Source organism: Anomalospiza imberbis, chromosome 17 (genome assembly GCF_031753505.1).
Source record: "Anomalospiza imberbis isolate Cuckoo-Finch-1a 21T00152 chromosome 17, ASM3175350v1, whole genome shotgun sequence".
Lineage (NCBI taxonomy): Eukaryota > Metazoa > Chordata > Aves > Passeriformes > Viduidae > Anomalospiza > Anomalospiza imberbis.
Window position 1 is genome coordinate 15,217,362 of NC_089697.1, and position 17,460 is coordinate 15,234,821.

Below are 17,460 nucleotides of genomic sequence, written 5' to 3' on the forward strand. Positions count from 1 at the left end.
GGTGGGTCCTTGATCACCCATTAAACAGAAATGGCTCCTGGAGGGAGTTATCTCTGAGTCCTGTGGCACATTGATGGGCCCATTAACAGGAGATAAGGAAAACTGCCCAGAAGACTGCTGGGCAACTGCTGCACAGATGGCAATAGAAAACATCCTGCTTCTCAGTCAGGAAAATATTAAACACATCAGCACCTTCTTGGCCATAAAAGATTGGGGAACATTAAGGTTTAGTGAAACTCATAGACAGTTAAAATGGGAGTTCCTTTAGGTATCTAAACTAATAATTTGCCCCCACATTCAAAAGATTTTATAAAAAAAATTCTTTGACCTGTACTTGCCTTAAATTAATTATCTTGAGCAATTTGTGCATTAAGGATGTCATTCATTGCATTGGGATGCAGAAATTTGGGTTTGCATTTATAAAACTATCTGCTTCAGGCAGTAGAAATTAAAACTGGAAAAAGAAGTACAGAAAAATAATGTATTGTTGGTTAGCGCTGTTTTGTTCCAGTCTCTGTAACTCTGCAGGTAGGTTACTAGACTTCATTTATGGAGCTGGTGTAAAGCAGCAGTGTAGCATTGCCCTGTGTTCCTTCTGGAGAGACAGCACTCAGTTTTTGTGATGAGGCCCAAAGAAATCCAGACAGACTGTTATTGTCCCTTCTTTTTAGTTTTTATACCTAAACACTGGTGAATTATGCAGAAAATTCTGGGGCTTGATTTGATGGCCTCAGAGGTGATGGATGTAAACAGACTTGAGATATTTTTGTTCTAGAAGGTGAAAAGCTGCTTTAAGTACACATCTTTTGGATTTGGTTGTTTTGTGACTTGAATTTCAATTTAAATTTTTTTTTCACAATGCTGTAGTTTTTTTCTCTTCTAAATCTCCTGCTTGGCATGCTTTGAAACTCCCTACTACTACCTGGGCAGGGAGTAGTTACCCAGTAGCATGTGCCAGAGCAGTAACCTGTAGCCTAGCAATCACAGTGTACAGTAGAACCTGCAAGGTAAAGAATGGACCTGTGCCTTGAAGGGGTGGATATTTAAATATCAGTCGAGTAAAATTTTAAAAAGTTGGGGTGTTTGTGCAGGTTTGAAAGTAAACCAGTGGGAGAAATGAACCCCACACAAATACCTTGAGAGAGATTTCAGGTCAGAGTTACTATGTCATTAGAAAGATTACAGTAAATGCAACAATACAAAAAAACTGGCTTCAAGTCAGACTACAGCCTGGTACCCTGGTGATCAGGGTGGTGGTCTCAGTCCTGTTGTGATAGGTAAAAATTGACCCAGCCAAATTAAAAATGAAAAAATCAATTTTTAGTATAGTGATCGAATTCTACCTGAGCCAGCCAGCAGAGGGTCTCCTATGCTTCACACCATCCATCCTGCCTGAGCAGTCTTTATACAGTTTATGTTGCTCGAGGCCGGGATTTCAGTGATGGGCCTTTTCTTTCCATTAAAAATCCCACATATTCATAGAGTCTTTTTTCTCTGCCGGGTTGATCCGAGGTCCGGGAGGTCCGGGAAGATATGTATGTCAGAGTGATCCCAAGCTCTGGGGAGGATCATCACCTGGGAGTTCCTAGATCATCTTGAGAAACGGCCCATCTCTGAGGAGCCACATGTATTGTAAATGAAGCCTTATCAGCAATGGTTTCAACATATGTGAGGCAACCCCTGGCTCTGGCTCGCCTGCTTTATGTCTATATTTTAATCATATAAAACTTTACCCATGTATCACTTTATAGGCATGAATTATCCATATTACACATAACTGTCCCTCCCCTTCTATATCAACACCTTAATTCACACCTTTTCTAAGAAAAACTCTATATTAGTGATTCTCTTATCGATCCTGTGTTGTTACTTTATAGCATTACCTAATATTTAAAAAAACTTCTCAGTTCCTTGTGATCCCATCACCCCATTCCTCCCTTGGAATTTTCTGGTAATATTTGTAAGTGTCCCCTTCTCCTTTTATTTGCCCCTCGAACCTGGCCAAGGCTTCAGCTGCTCTGCTGTGGGGGTTCTCTTCTCCTAACTTCATGATTTTTGGTACCTGATTAAATTTTCCCGCTGCACATTCTGGATCTGTGGGCATGGATGGCCGCCACCTGCATCCCCTGTACCACTGAGTGGATTAATATGATAAAACAGGGTCTCAAGCAGGGCAGGAATATAATTCCAGCGATGGAACATAAATAATACCACCTTCTTCCACCATGCCCCATCAAACAAGTGATCCCACCAGGACGCCTGGAGTATTGAATTCCACTTTTGTATGGGAACATGTGCCACACGTTTGATTTCAGTTGCTAGGTCTCTAATGGTTTCCCCATAATCATCAATTTCTATACAACATTCCGACTCGTTAAATTTCCCACAAACTCCCCCTTCCTCAACCAGCAAATAGTCGAGAGCTATCCTATTTTGGTATACAAAAGCTCTCATTTGGGAGCATTGCTTATATGACAGTTCAAGGGCATCTGAGGTGTAGTTGAATGTAATTTCTGCCACGGCCTGTAGTCTTATTAGGCGGTTTAATAAGTAAATCGGGGTCCTGTACCCCCAGGTCCTATCCTGGGCCCATGTGGCAGGACCATAGTATTCTATTATCCTTTCTGCAGGCCACTCCTCCTCAACCCAGGTCTGACCTCTACCAAAGATAGGGAACTTATTTTTTAAACCCCTCTTTTTACTGCTTAAGGTCTCATATAAGGGGGCCCCAAATGAACTGCGCTCAGAGCGGGGCAGGGTAAAGAAAATAGGCCTTATTAATCCCACCATGATCCCTTCCATTACGTTGGGGTAACTCACTGTATGCTTTCTTTCCACAAATCCAATACAAACCATTTGGGGCTTTCCACCTAACTCTTGTGCTTTCCGGCTCCTTCCAGTGTTTACTTAATTCATTTAGGGATTGGTAAGGTTTAGTTCCAGGGCTTTTGTTCGAACATAGTCCAATCTTATCACTCCATTCACAATGACCCCCTTTTTCTCTACCCTGCCAGGCTCTCTGGCAGTGCTTGCCAGATCCTGCTTTTGTTAAAAGAATTTACAGTTAAAGCGGATACACACGGGGTGTATCCCATCCCATCAGTGTATTCTTTTCCCTCTGTTGTAATCACTATTTTGTCTAAGATCCATCCCTCAGGCCTCTGAATTATTCTTGGGGTTTTGGTATCTTCCCATTTTAGCAATTGCTCTGGTGCTAAACCCTCACCTTTCCAAGGCCACTTCTCAGCGGACTTGAGCCCTCCACAGATCCAACAATTAGTCAGACCTAGTTCTGTTGCAATATCTTGCATCAGATCCACAAACAAATTTTGGTCTGATGCAGGCAAGCCCCCGTTAGTGTATTGTTTTTCTAGCTGATCGTATTGTTCACTCAAGGTTTTTAACCTCTACTGTTCCATCTATCTTTTTCTCATCTCTGCCTCCTGTCTTTTTAACTCTTGTGTTACCCGTTTTATTTTGCTTTCCGGGTCCACCCCTTCCTTGTTCCTTGAAAGGCAAAATATCCTGTCATACTGGAAGCAAGCTCTGTCATCTTGATCCTTTAAAAGATCAAGGAAAACAGGTTCATTTTTGAGGGATTTTTTGCTCTCATAGTTCAAATTCTTCCCCACCCAGTATGTCTTACCCCCCATTACACACATTCCCAATTGGTTGTTGTCATAGCACAGGGGCTTTGCCTGGAAATAAGCTACAAACACTGACTCAATTTTTCCCCCCACCCATATGGTGCGGTTACATTTATCACAGGCTGAGATTGATACAGGTTCAGCATTTCTCCTATGTATTCTGTGTACTGACTGCTCGTCCTTACGGGTCGCTCCTTGCAAGTGAAATTTGCTCCTTTTTCTTTATGTGTTCCCCCTGCTGAGTGCCGTTCATGGAACAAAGTTTGTTTGCTCTACCTCCACTGCAGTTTCTTGGGGCTGGGAGTGTTGGATCCCCCAACTCACCCTGTCCTTCCCAGACAGTCAATACGCTTTGTCCGCACCCACCGACGGGGCACTGCCCCTCCAGGTCGGACGTGTTACTTATTTGCGTACTAGTTTTGAGGCACGGTGCTAGATTCGGGTACATCAGGATTACTCCCACCACTAACATTCCTCTGCCTCCACCGACCCCCACTGGGTGGCAACCAGCGGCAGGGTAAGCCATCTTCTTGGCAGCAGGAATACTTTCCTGTGGTTTCATGCCAGGACCGAGCCACATACCTCCATTTAAAAACGCCCCACCTGTGTAGTTTAACAGTTTCTGCACTGCAGGGTACCTTGTTTAACCTCCGGCACTCAACAGTAATGATTCAAGCCTTTGACTGTAGTTTGCCCCTTAGCCTGTCCTGAAATAGGCGAAACCAAATTGCAGAGTCTTGTTCAATTATTCCCAACTTCATAGCAAGCCCCAAGATACGGCTCGTCAGGCAATGTTCCTGTTCCAGACACTTATCACACAATCCTCCCGGCCAGTTTCCCCTTCTGCAGTGCTTTACCCAAACCTCATGACAATATTCACAAATAAAATGCACAGATGGATAACATTCACAATCTGGTATGGAGCACCTTATCGGGTCCCTGTCAGTCATTTACTTGGCAGGTCTGGGGAGGGGGGAGGAAGGTGATTTTCCATTCAGGTGTCCCTTCCCAGAGCTCAGTCTTCTTAACTCGTTCATCCACCACTTTTCTACTGTTCGTACTGCTGTATCTGTGATTAGGAGGACAAGAAAGGGGCCCTCCCAGTGAGACACTAGTGTAGCCTCCCTCCAAGTTTCTATGAGTACCTTGTCCCCAGGTTGTATTTTGTGTATAGAGAAGCCTAGGGGGGGTGTTTTGCATTATTATTACTTGTTTCCGCAATTCCTGAAGATTCATACTTATGGCTTTAAGGTAGGGCTGTAGCTGCCCATCCTCTATTCTCGGGTGTCCCACCGGCATGCCATGCTCATATGGTGTCGTGGTTTGACATAGAAGTGATTTTTTTTTTTTCTTCAGGAAGTTGGGTCAAACCAATCAGTGGTCAAGTTTGGATATTGGCACCTGAAGTGACCACTGAAGATAGGGATACGCCTCTGAGAACACAGGGGGTTAAAAGCAAGAACACCCAAGAGCTCGCTCTCTTTGGTTCCGGTCAGGGTGCTGTGCAGACCTCCCCTGCCCAGCCATGGGGCTGGGCGGGGGAGGGGGAGCCATGAGGCCTGGTCGAGGTGAGCCGAGGGGTAGAAGGACTGGAACCGAGCCAGCTCCTGTGGACGGAAGGGTGGAGAGAAGCGGAGATGTCTTTGTCATTCCCCCCCCCCCCAAGAGGGAAGAGATAGAGAGTCCGGACGGCACCTGTAACTTTGCCGGCGCAGAGGAGAAGGGGGGGGGGGGAAGGCACCCAGCCTTGGCCTTAAAAATCGGCTGCTGGGCAGAGATATCAGCCGTCCAGGGAGTCTGAGCTTTTAACCCTTTCCTGAGAAATGAAGGCTTTGTGAAATATTACTCCTCCTTGATTTGAAGTAGAAGAGAGACAGTCTGGGATCTGAGATGATGGAAGAAGAAATTCTCGAGTTGGAAGGAGATGATGGAGTGGCTTGTGGCTGGACTTCTCTTGTTAACCATAGACTGAACCAAATTCTCCTAACAGAAGCTGCACTTAGGGTGGTGCATTAGTGTGCCAGGAGACCTGTTTCAGTGATTACCAACAGAGGAGTAGAGAGAAGGTGTAGAGAAGCCCTCTATCTTCAAGGAAGAAGAGGAACAGAAGACCTCTGTTCTTGGACCCTCAGCCCCAGGGAAAAATGGGGGGGACTGTAGTCCCAAAATGAAAAACTGAACTGTTGTCTCTTTTAGTCCACGGCAAAGCATCCTTAAAGGAGCCCTCTGAGCAGTCTGTCCATGCACGGTGGTGAGAGCACTGTGACATAGAAAGGAGAGTGTCACCATGGCAGATTTTCTCCGGGCAGTTGCCATGTGTGACATGGAAACACAAGGGTGGCAATTGTGTTTCCTGGGGGGGGTCTGTGGCACAGGAGAGACTCCTGTCTCCCTTAAAAGACTGAGTATTTGAATATCTGGAGGGTAGCAACTTAATCAGAATCCTGAGTAGTGTCTCACTGTCAAGTTTGTTTAGAAATTAAGTGGGAGGAGGAGGGTTGTTTTAGAAAATCTTCATCCAGGATTTAGTGTTTGTAGTTTTTCTAGTAGTAGTAGTTTAATAAAGTTCTTTCCTTTGTTACTAAGATGGGCCTGCTCTGCTCTGTTCCTGATCACATCTCACAGCAATTATTTAAAAAAGTATATTTTCATGAGGGTGCTGGCATCGCGCCAGTGTCAAACCATGACATATGGCATCCCGTGTAACATTTCAAAGGGTGAGAGCCCAGTCTCAGAATGTGGCATAGTTTGAGTGTTTAACAGAGCTAAGGGGAGGCATTTTACCCAGGACATTTTGGTTTCCATAATTAATTTTGCCAATTGGGCTTTTAATGTTTGATTCATTCTTTCAACTTGTCCGGAGCTCTGAGGATGCCACGGGGTGTGGTATTCCCAGCGGATTCCCAGAGCATCAGCCAGTTGCTTAATGACCTTTGAGGTGAAGTGTGTTCCTTGATCTGAATCTATATAATTTACTAACCCATATCGAGGTATGTTTTCTTCCAATAAGAATCTCAATACTGTTTGGGCTGTAGCCCGGGAGTATGGGAAAGCTTCTACCCAACGGGTTAGCTTGTCCACTATTACCAATAAAAATTTATATCTCCCCACTTTAGGTAGATCAGTAAAATCCACCTGAATCCTCTCAAAAGGCCGGGTGCCACCGTGCGGCTTCCTAATGCCACCTGCCGAGTTTTTGCCCAATTAACCTTTTGACAGATCATACACCCCTGTACCTCTTGTTTTGCCAATTCAGAGATTCCTTTACAGCCAAAGAATTTCAAGAATTGCTCTGCGAGTGCCTGGGCCCCCCAGTGTGTCTGTTGGTGCAACCTCCTCAGAATTTTTCTGGTATAATCTTTGGACAGTAACTCCCTCCCGTCTGGTAGTAGCCACTTACCTCCTTCCAGCTGACCTCAGATCCTCTGGTATCCTTCAATCTCCCTTTGAGAAGGATGGGGGGGGACTTCCCCCTCCCCGATCTCTGGAGTGCTTACCTTTAGTAAAGCTGCGCTTCGCTTCCTCGGGTTCTAAACTGCATTCCAGTCTGATGGCCTTTCATGTGTACTACAGCAATTGCCTCTGGCCTCCAAGATTTTCCTGATTATTTCCTCATGCATCAACCCTGGCCCACGAGTATTAAACAGCCCCCTCTCTTCCCAGATTTTTCCAAAGGTGTGTACCACCCCAAATGCATATCTTGAATCTGTGAGGATTGTTGCCCTTTTCCCCTTTAGTTTCTGTAAAGCTCTATATACTGCATATAACTCGCAAGCTTGGGCTGACCAACTGGCACTCAGGGGTCCTGATTTCACCACCTCCCGGTTTTCCTATTTATCATGGCATACCCAGATTTCCTTTTCTCATCTATAACCCTTGCTGACCCATCCACAAACCATTTTTCTCCATCTTCTAGTTCTTCTTCCTCCAAATCAGGTCTTATTTTGGTTTGTAATTCCACCACCTCAGCACAATCATGAGAAAGAACCCCTGTGGCTTCCCCAAACAAAAACTGAGCAGGATTTTGTGCCGAAGTTGTTCGCAATTCTAAATCATGAGAGTGGATCATGATCGCCTGATGTTTCAGGAGCCTAGCATCTGTCAGCCACTTGTCTGCCTTCTGCTGTAAAATGCTCCTTACATTGTGGGGAGTGTAGACTACCAACGAGGCCCCAAAGGTTACTTTCTTGGCCTCTTCAACTAATACTGCCACTGCCACAATTGCCTGTAAGCAAGTGGGCCACCCCTTGCTTACAGGGTCCAGGAGTTTTGATACAAACCCGACTGGTTTTTTTGTCCCTGCCCAGTCCTGAATTAGGACTCTGTGGGCCGTGTGATTAGTAATGTCTACAAATAACTGGAAGGGTCTTTTTACATCTGGGAGGCTCAACACCGGAGCTGCCGTAAGGGTCTCTTTTAACTTTCTGAAGACTTCCTCATCCTGTTTTGTCCACCTAAGCATGTCTGTGGTAAGCTGCTCATAAAGAAATCTTACCTTCTCACTGTAACCCTCGATCCATTCCCTGCAGTAACCCAGGAGCCCCAGTAGCTGTCTGACTTCTCTTTTTGTTTGTGAGGGGGCAAGGTAATGATCCCTGCTACCTAGTCCGGATCCAATTTCTTCTTACCTTTTGTCAGCCAGTGTCCTAGGTATTTCACCTCGTGCTCCGTGACCTGTAATTTGGATTTTGAGACCTTCAAGCCCTTTTCTCCCAGAAAATTTAACAAGGTTATAGTACCAGTCCTTACATCTTCTTCCTTGGGACTGGCTACCAGTAGGTCATCCACATATTGCAATAATTTGGTCCCTTGTACTGGCACAAATTCACTCAATAGTTTTTCAAGGGCCTGGCCAAAGAGCTTCGGTGAATCCACAAACCCTTGAGGCAGGGAGGTCCACCTTGGTTGTTGTTTTCTCTTTGTCTCTGGGTCTTCCCACTGGAAGGCAAAATAGTCCCAACTTTCCTTGGCTAAAGGGCAAGTCCAGAAGGCATCCTTTAAATCTATGACACTATACCAAGTGTCCTCCGGAGATATGTTATTCAACAAAGTATAGGGATTCGAGACCGTAGGGAACAAAGATTTTGTTCTCTGATTTACAGCTCTCAAATCCTGCACCAACTGGTAACTCCCATCAGATTTTTGCACCGCTAGGATAGGTGTGTTGTGCCTTGACATAAAGGCTCCAACGTGCCCGTTTTTATTAACCTGTCTGCCTTCCACGGGGATGGGATATAGTTTGATCTGATTAGGATCCTCCGGTCTCTCAATTTCGATGTGTATGGGTTCCATATCCAGCCTTCCTGCCTCCCCCTGGGTGTGCCAGACCTTGGGATGTATTTCCTTCTCATCCTCAGCAGTTAATTTATATAGACTTACTGTGAGCTGTGAATTTTGTGCAATCAGGCTTATCCCCAAGACTACCATCAAGTCCCTCCCCAGTAAGTTGTAGTCTGCTTCTTCTACTAATAAGATATTCCTGAGACAGATTTTATTTTCAGATTCTATTTCCACATCCTTTAATACCGGTACCTTAAAAGGTTCCCCCTTTGCCCCAATAACTACTATTGAATCTTTACTTTTTTTACACCCAGGTGGCAGTCATTGGACCGTGGTCCTTTATGCCCCTGAATCAACTAAGAAAACCAGTTCCTGTTTCTGGGGTTCTATTTTTAATTTTATCAAGGGCTCTCCCAGTGTTCTGGACCCCAAATTATAGAGCCCCTGACACCTCTAATCCTCCTGGAAGATCCTTTAATCTTTTATTCTTTTCTTTCACTCTCTCTTAAAGTGCCCTTTCTGCTTGCAGTAAAAGCACTCAGGGCTGCTTACCTGTTTGTTTCTGTTCTTCTTCGGCTTTCCCTGGGGCCATTGGGCTTGTCTTGGTTTCCCAGGGTTTTTAACTTGCTCCTGTTTTTGAGCTTCCCTGACCGCTGCCACCAACACTCTTGCCTGTGCCTTTTGCTTTTCATCCTCTCATCTCATATAAACATTCTGGGCTTCCCTTAGCAACTCCTGCAGGCTTTTTTCTTGCCAATTCTCTATTTTTTCTATTTTTTTCCAAATATCCTCCCATGATTTGGCAACAAATTTGTTTTAAACAAAATTCCCCCAACGGGAGAGTTAGGATCCATCCTCAAATACATTTGGAGGCTTTTTCTAAGCCTCTGTAACCATTTGGTGGGCATCTAGTCCTTCCCTTGGCACTCCCCCAATGTTTTACTTAATATTTTGTCCCTTTGGTACCGCCCCCCAGATACCCTGCATTACCATGTTCCTTAGTCCTGTCATTTTAAGCTGGTCCTCCTCTGCCTGGGCGTTCCATGGTGGCCTCTGCTCAGGCCATTTCTCAGCCCCACTCCCTCCCTGGGGGTTCCTGAATTCCCAGTCCTTTATAGCAGCCTGTCTTATCATATCCCGCTCTTCAGCACTGAACAAAGACCTTAGTGTAGCGGTGATATCATCATACAAATAAATGCTGTTCCCCAAAAATTCATCCAACCTCTCCCCACTTCCAGAGGGTCATCCATTAATTTTCCCATTTCCCTCTTAAAAGCTCTCACATCCCCCGTGTTAATCAGTACGCTTACGTATCCAGTAACTCCTCGGTAGGTACTTCCCTTAAGGGGTAGAGGTTGGGTCTTTCCTTTTCCTCCTTACTATCATCGGTGTTATCTCTCCTCATTTTACGCCAGGTTCTACTGGCAGGAGGAGACATGGCTTCCCCATCGCGAAGTGTGTGGCTATAATCATCTGTGTGTTGTGAGACTGGGAAGGTCCCAGTGCGTCCGGCACCGCCAGTGCCAAGGGCTGGGTATTAAAGTGGCGATGCCGGTGCCCGTGTGGGTTTTGATGGGGGAGCTGCTGGGGCGGGTATGGGGGCCTGTGCTTGAGGAGGGGGGACCTGATACAGTGGTGGAAGATTTTCTAAGGGCTCCCACGCCTTGCTAGGACTTTACCTTGCTGCCAGGGGTCTTGACCAGGAATAGCTGTGCACTGGCATATTCCCATAACCTGGCATAGTCCATCTCTTCACTGTCCAGCCCACTTTCCCCATATAGATAGTCAGATAAAGTTCGGCACATTTTCGTATCAAATGTGCCATACGTGGGCCAGAGCACGTATTTCCCAATTTCCATACCTCCCCGTACTTCTACACAATAATAGGTCACTTTCTCTTTTAATTTTCTCTGCCTCACAGGACAGTGCTCCTAATGTTCTAACATCCATCCCAAGGGGCTCTCCCTCGGGATCTCGGGCACCCCGTCCCTCTTCCCCTTTTCTGACTTCCCTGATTTCCCTTGGGTTTTTCCCTGGATCTTACTTTTCTTTTGTCCCATTTTAAAATCTCCTTACCGTACCTCTGTGTTGAATTCCAAGAATGACTCCAAAACCAGCCAGCCGTTGCCAAGTGTGTGACCTGGTCCTTCCCTGACCGAGTCTTGCCAGCCTACTAGTCGCAGAGCGAACCAATCTGTGGATTTTTGGCTGATAAAAATGAGCTCTCTCTCTTGGGAGGCCCCAGATTCCCAAGTCTTGGATCAAAGAGGTTTCCTAATTCTCGAGTGCCCGAGAACGTTCCTTCCTTCTCCGATCCTCCCGTGATCGAACCCCTGAACCCCCCGAGTTGCAGGCTTTATTGTGTGATGTGAGTTCACCCGGTTTCACTCGCTTCCCCCGCAGTCAACCGCATCCCTCGTGGGATAGTGGAACTGCGATTTTGGGGTCTGCTCTCGCCCCGTGACAATGTCACATCTCACACACACGTCCGATCACACCCCACTCAACCACGCGATAATTATGGTCCTTTTTCCCGTGTGGATTCTTTGTGCATATAGATTTTAGGAGTGAAAAAAATTGCTGTTGCAGCATCGGAGGTTCCATCTCCAAATACCCAAGAGCTCTGGGCCCGTTTTTATCCTTTTCTGATTGTGGCTTTTTGTTTGGAATCTGATTGGTTCTGTGGGCTTCCCCCTGGCTCCAGCTCACATGCTTTATGTCTATATTTTAATCATATAAAACTTTACCCATGAATCACCCTATAGGCGCGAATTATCCATATTTCACATAACACTGTCAAATAGTGACAGCAGTCGTGTTGAAATGATGGTTGAAGTTGAGAACAATGGTCCTGTGGGAGGTCTAGTCCTCCTGTGGAAGTTCAGGTCCTCCTCTGGATCTGTCCTGTAGTCGTGGTGTCCTAAATACCCAAAGCACCCAGATTATTTATGGTGAGATACTGGCAGGATGCTCAGTACCTCCCCCAGGTTGGGGAATTTCATCATGGAATGATGTAATCCTAGGAGTCAGGATGTTTTGGGGAGTCCTTGATGGCCTAGGTCCTTACAGTTGCCCATTGGGTCATTATGGCCCACTGGCAGAGATGATCCCCTTAGGTTGGATGTAGTTATCATGGTTCAGTCAGTTTGTGAAGACAAACTACCCCGATGTACCTGGACTGGGGAGGGGGTGAGGTGGCAGTGGTGTGAGGGGTTTGCCTCTTTCCTTTATCTAACACTTGCAGCCTGAGGGCCAGTGTGATATCTGAAAGATATCAGGAAAATCCCCTGGGCTGATACACATGGATACCGTGTTCCCATAAATTTCATCAAGGGTTTCAAGGACTCCAGACTTTGAATTCTTCTACCTTGTCACCAAGAAGGAAATCTCATCAACTTATGGGACTCTGAATGAAACAAAGGACGGAATGCCAAAATCCTGGCCTCAGGCAAAATTTTCCCTATAAAAATCGCTTGTACCAGGACGGTGGTGTGGGGGCATAGAGTGAAACCTCTGCTGAGGCTGATCTCTGTGTCTTGCACCCAGCGCCGATCCCAGGCTCGGCACTGCCCTTTTCCTTGTGGCTGGCTAGTTAGATCTCTATTGCTAAAATAAATTTTTATTTTTAATTTGGCTGGATTATTTTTCATTTATAACAGTAGAGCTACCTTTGAAATGGATAAAATGTTGGAGGTACAAGAATCAGTAAATCATAAAATTGCCTACTCCTGTGTGACATAAATACCTCTGGGATTTGATAACTGAGTGTGGATTACTGTTTGAGGGTGTCAGGAAGATTAATCTGCAAGCATCAGAGGTTTATGTCCAAAAAGGAGACAGAGGAGTCCTTTTACTTTATTTGAATAAGGGGAGAGGCCATGGGGCATTCCCCTGGGGTCTCTCAAAGTTTTGGAGGATGCAGCCTCCTTTTTATCCTGATTTCCTGGCCACATTTCCCTCTCTTTTCCCATTGGCTGAGGTACTTGAGAGGTACAGACTTCCAGGTACGCCTGATACCGAAGTTTCCCTCTAATGTATAACCCTTTTTAATTTTTAATTCTTACGGAATTTAGGATTTTCCCCCATTGTTTCTTTCATCTTTCAATTTCAAGTTTCATTTGTCAGCAAGCCTACAGTTTGTTTGTAAAGGTAAATATCTTTTTCCATTAATTAATCAGTGGAATCCTTCCCATTATTTCTTTTATCTCTCAGTGCTAGTTTTATATACCAGCAGACCCAGAGTTTGTTTGTAAAGACAAATCTGTCATTCCTCTCAAGGGGAAAGCTTTTGAATTCAGAAAAATTTATCTGTTTTGGTGAAAAAAGCTTGATTGCTCTGTTGGCTATCCTGATATGTGCACATGCATCTCATGAAAGATTTTCATTTCCAAAGGGAGTGTTTTTGTATCTTTCAGAATCTCTGCTTCTACTTTTTAATTGTCGTTCTCCAGAAGCATACATGAAAAATATGTGGTGATGGCTCACATTTTATTAATAGTCTGATTCTGTAATGTATTTGTTTGTAAGTGGAAGATGGGGTGTGGATAGATATTTTTGTCTTAAAATATGTAGATCCTGTGTTTCTTAATTGTCATAATGGTATTGAGCTCCTCTACCCTTCATTTCTATTAATGTGCACTTCTTGACTTTGAACAGTGTGAAGAGTGTCTGTGCTGGCAGCATGGAGTCTGTATGGGCTTACTGGAAGATAATATACCTGAGAAATATACCTGCTATATTTGCCAAGATCCTCCAGGTACAGAAATTTAAGGTTACAGATCCTTGTTGCATATGTAGTAAATCTGCTAGTTTATCTGTATCTACATCTTTCTCTCTGGAAAACTACATTATTTTCCCCCCCACCTGTGTCTGGCACGGTAGGTAAGTTTCAGTTTCAGAAAGTTTAATTTATGTGAATGTCCATGAGTCAGTATTATGGAATTACAAAAGGACATGAATGGAGAAGACTGTTTTCACTGACCATCTGTCACATATTTGCTGTAGTAAGGATTGTACTGTCTGACTGTGGCAAATGAGTGTAGAAAACACTCAGGAAGCTCAAGCAAAGACTCCCCATGGATACATCTTAGGGGATGTGGTTGCAGCTCTCCCCCAACAAATTCGGCTGATGCATTCTTTAAAATAAGTCAGTGGAAGGCTCCTGGCTCTCCTCAGCAGTGGCTCTTGTGGTTGTCTGCATTACCTGCTCTCCTGGTTTGACACTGGCCCAATGCCAGCCACCCACAGAAGCCGCTCACTCACGCTCTCCTGGTTCAGCTGGGCAGAAGAGAGAAATATTTAACAAAGGGTTCATGAGTTGAGACCAGGAGAAAACACTCCAAGTGCAAAACAGCCTTAACTTAGAGATACAAGGTAAATTTATTACCAACAAAATCAGAGGAGGATAATGAGAAATAAAATGAGCCCTTAAAAACACCTTTTCTTCCCTCAACCCCTCCCTCCTTTCCATCGGCTGTGCAGGGAAACAGGTGTGGGGGTTTGGTCAGTTCATCACTCAAGGTTTTCTTCCACTGCTCAGGGAGAGAAGTTGTTTCCGTGTCAGACTGTGGGGTCCTTCCCATGGGAGACAGTTCTCTGTGAATTTCTCCTGTGTGGTTTACCAATCTCACTCTCCCAAAACTGCTGCAACGTGAGCGCCTCCCACGGGCACGCAGTCCTCCCAAAACTGCTGCAGCGTGGGTCACTCGTCCACGGGGTGCAGTCCTCCAAGGACAGGCTGCTCCAGCCTGGAAGCAGGGGCCCTCTCTCTCTCTCTCCACCGGGTCTCCCACTGGATCACAGCCTCCTCCAGGCATCCACCCACTCCTACATGAGCATCTCCCCCACGGGCTGTGGGTGGATCTCTGCGTCCCCTGTGAATCCCCATGGGCTGCAGGGGCACAGCTGCTTCACCGTGGTCCTCCCCACAGCCTGCAGAGGAACCTTGACTGGCACCTGGAGCATCTCCTCCCCCTCCTTCTCCACTGACCTTGGTGTCACCATGTTGTTTCCCTCACATGTTCTCACCTCTTCCTCTTCTCAGGCTAAAAGAAAAAACTGCGCACCTTTGTTTAGATTTTATTCTTAAATCTGTTATCACAGAGGCATTGCCGACTTCTCAAATTAGGCCAGCTTTGGCCAGCAGCATGTCCATCTTCAGAGCCATCAGGGACTGGCTCTGCCAGACATGTTGGAAGCTTCCAGCAGCTTCTCACAGAAGCCACCTCTGTGGCCATCGGCGTCCCACCCTCCCACCAAAACCAGGCTGTGCAAAGCCAACACACCTGCAATAACCTGTATATTGGTATTTACCTGGGGCAGCACAGTCAGAATTGATTAAGCAATATGTTCTCTCATCCTTAGCAGATATTTTGAAATGTCTTAGTGTTGGAAAATCCCAGCTCTACAGAAATGGGGCAACTGAGAGGCATTTTAAAAGATTTTATTCTATTATCAGTCTCATAGAAGGGTGAGACATGAGAGGTGTAAAAGTCAATGCCGTTCCATCAGAAGCCAACCTATTTCCTAGTTACAATATCTTATAAATGTTTTTCAGCCTATTAGCTTTTGCCACACAATGCTGCTAGTACTTCTCACACTAATCACCTATTATTTTACCCTATATGGTCTTCCTACAATGCATCTTTCGTAGTTCTAATTCTCCAAAATATCTGGTCTTTTTACAAGCCATCATTTGAAACTTGTTTCTAGTTCAGTCTCTCTCTCAACAATGTCATCTTTATTCCATGGCCTTCCTAAGTCAGCACACCTTATCTCAGAGTTTGCATACAGATGTACAAGACTGTGTGAGCTTTCTGTCAGGTTTTGAGACTCCTTTACAAATCCATTTCTCACATCTTAATCCATCTTACACAGTAGGTAAAATTACATATAGACAAATATTTTCTGACTTTCTACTGTATTTATTACAAAGCCTTGCCAAAAGTGAAAATGGATGAGGTTTGGACTTGAGTCCGTGGTTATAAATGGCAAGAAAATGGATCTCTCTTCACCCGATTAGAAGACTTTTTTGCTTTATATACATATTTGGATTGTGATCCCAGGTTTTTTTGGCTGTTGAAAGCAACCAACTCTTTTGTACTTTAACTCATACATTTGTTTAGTATGTTTACTACTGTTTGTACTCTCAGCAATGAAGACATGCTACACCTAAATTTTAAACTTTTACTACAGAGACAGCAATATATTTAAGATTTCTTTAGAGTATCTTGCTTCTAGAATTTTAACCTTCTGTTAAAGATATTTTGCTTTATGTCAGTTGAAGGTAGTTTTAAATGGAACTAAAATGCACTTGCAAACTGAAGTTGTGTCATCACACTTGAATGAGTGCTTTTGTGCAGAAACCGATTACAGCTTTATTTGTTTAATTCATCATTAACTATTAGTTTGAAGATTCTGAAGTTTACATTGGAGGGGACTTAATTTTTACCCCTGTCTTGAAAAAGGAAAACACATCCAACTTTTTGACTGCAAAGATGGCTTTCCAGTGACTTGTTTTTGGTGTGAAGTGAGCTAATAGGCTGTATGAATCTACAAAGAAGCAGCTTTTAAAACTGAGCATGGCTATTCAGCAAACTCTTACTTAGGAGCTTTCCCCAGTCTAAACTGCTGGGACTTGTAACAGCACCACTCATTCTGTTAGAAGTAAAAACCAAATTTGGTGTAATTTTGTCTAAAAACTGTACTAACTGCTGTTTTAATCAGGTCTTTTTGAGTTGGGTAGGATTTTTAAGAGATTTGTTAACATTTACCCTTGCTTAAACATGATCAAGGTGATTATGTGGCACAATTGCTTGTGGGCATAGTGTGGTGTCTCCTCTTAAGGGCATATACTTCAAAAGGGAGCACTTTTTATCTCAGGGTGCACATCACCTCAGTTGTTCAGGTGACCATGAAGTTCTCAAAGTCTCTATTTTACTCTTGTGGACTGAACTGTACTTTCTGTCACAGATGTCAGCTTCTCTAATGGAGAAATTAATGAGGGAGGGCTAATGCAGATGGCCAGGAGTGTCACCAATGTGGTTCTGACCATACCAAAAATTCTGCTTGCCTTCCTGCTTGATACAGTGTATCTACCTGGAAGGTTGAGCTGATACACCTCACAAAATTCTTTTTTACCCTGTCACGATTTCTAATGCCACCTAATACCCGTGGATTTCTATGTAGCGCAGTCTTACTCTGCTGCCTAGTAACTCCCCTTTTCTTTTTTTTAGCTTCTCCTCTAGTCAATGTTAACCTGCTTATATTGGAGACCTTTTTGCAATTATGGTTCCCAGTCTGTGCTCCAATTTTATCTCTGGTTTTGTGGGCTTGCTGCCTGGGCTGTACATAGGCAGTGACTGATTTGGTTGTTTCTCTGGGTGCTGAGCTGTCCACTGAGAATATCTGTAGTAAATGTACATTTTACAGGGTGTGGGGGAGCTTTTGTTAGGTATTTAACATGAAGGTTTTTTGTGTGTGTTTGCAATTTAGCTAGCATCTTTCCTTGTAATACCATTTGTTTGGCAGTTTA

At 44.5% G+C, this 17,460-nt stretch overlaps 1 protein-coding gene across 11 annotated transcripts in view; it reads left to right on the plus strand.

Moving 5' to 3' along the window:
* Positions 1 to 17,460, plus strand: part of PHF20 (PHD finger protein 20) — an 81,348-nt gene that overhangs the window by 55,735 nt on the left and 8,153 nt on the right. For all 11 annotated transcript variants that reach the window (XM_068208180.1, XM_068208188.1, XM_068208179.1 and 8 more), the window contains one exon: positions 13,584 to 13,683. In XM_068208180.1, the coding sequence (XP_068064281.1) occupies positions 13,584 to 13,683 (100 nt within the window). The remainder of the gene's footprint in view (positions 1 to 13,583; positions 13,684 to 17,460) is intronic.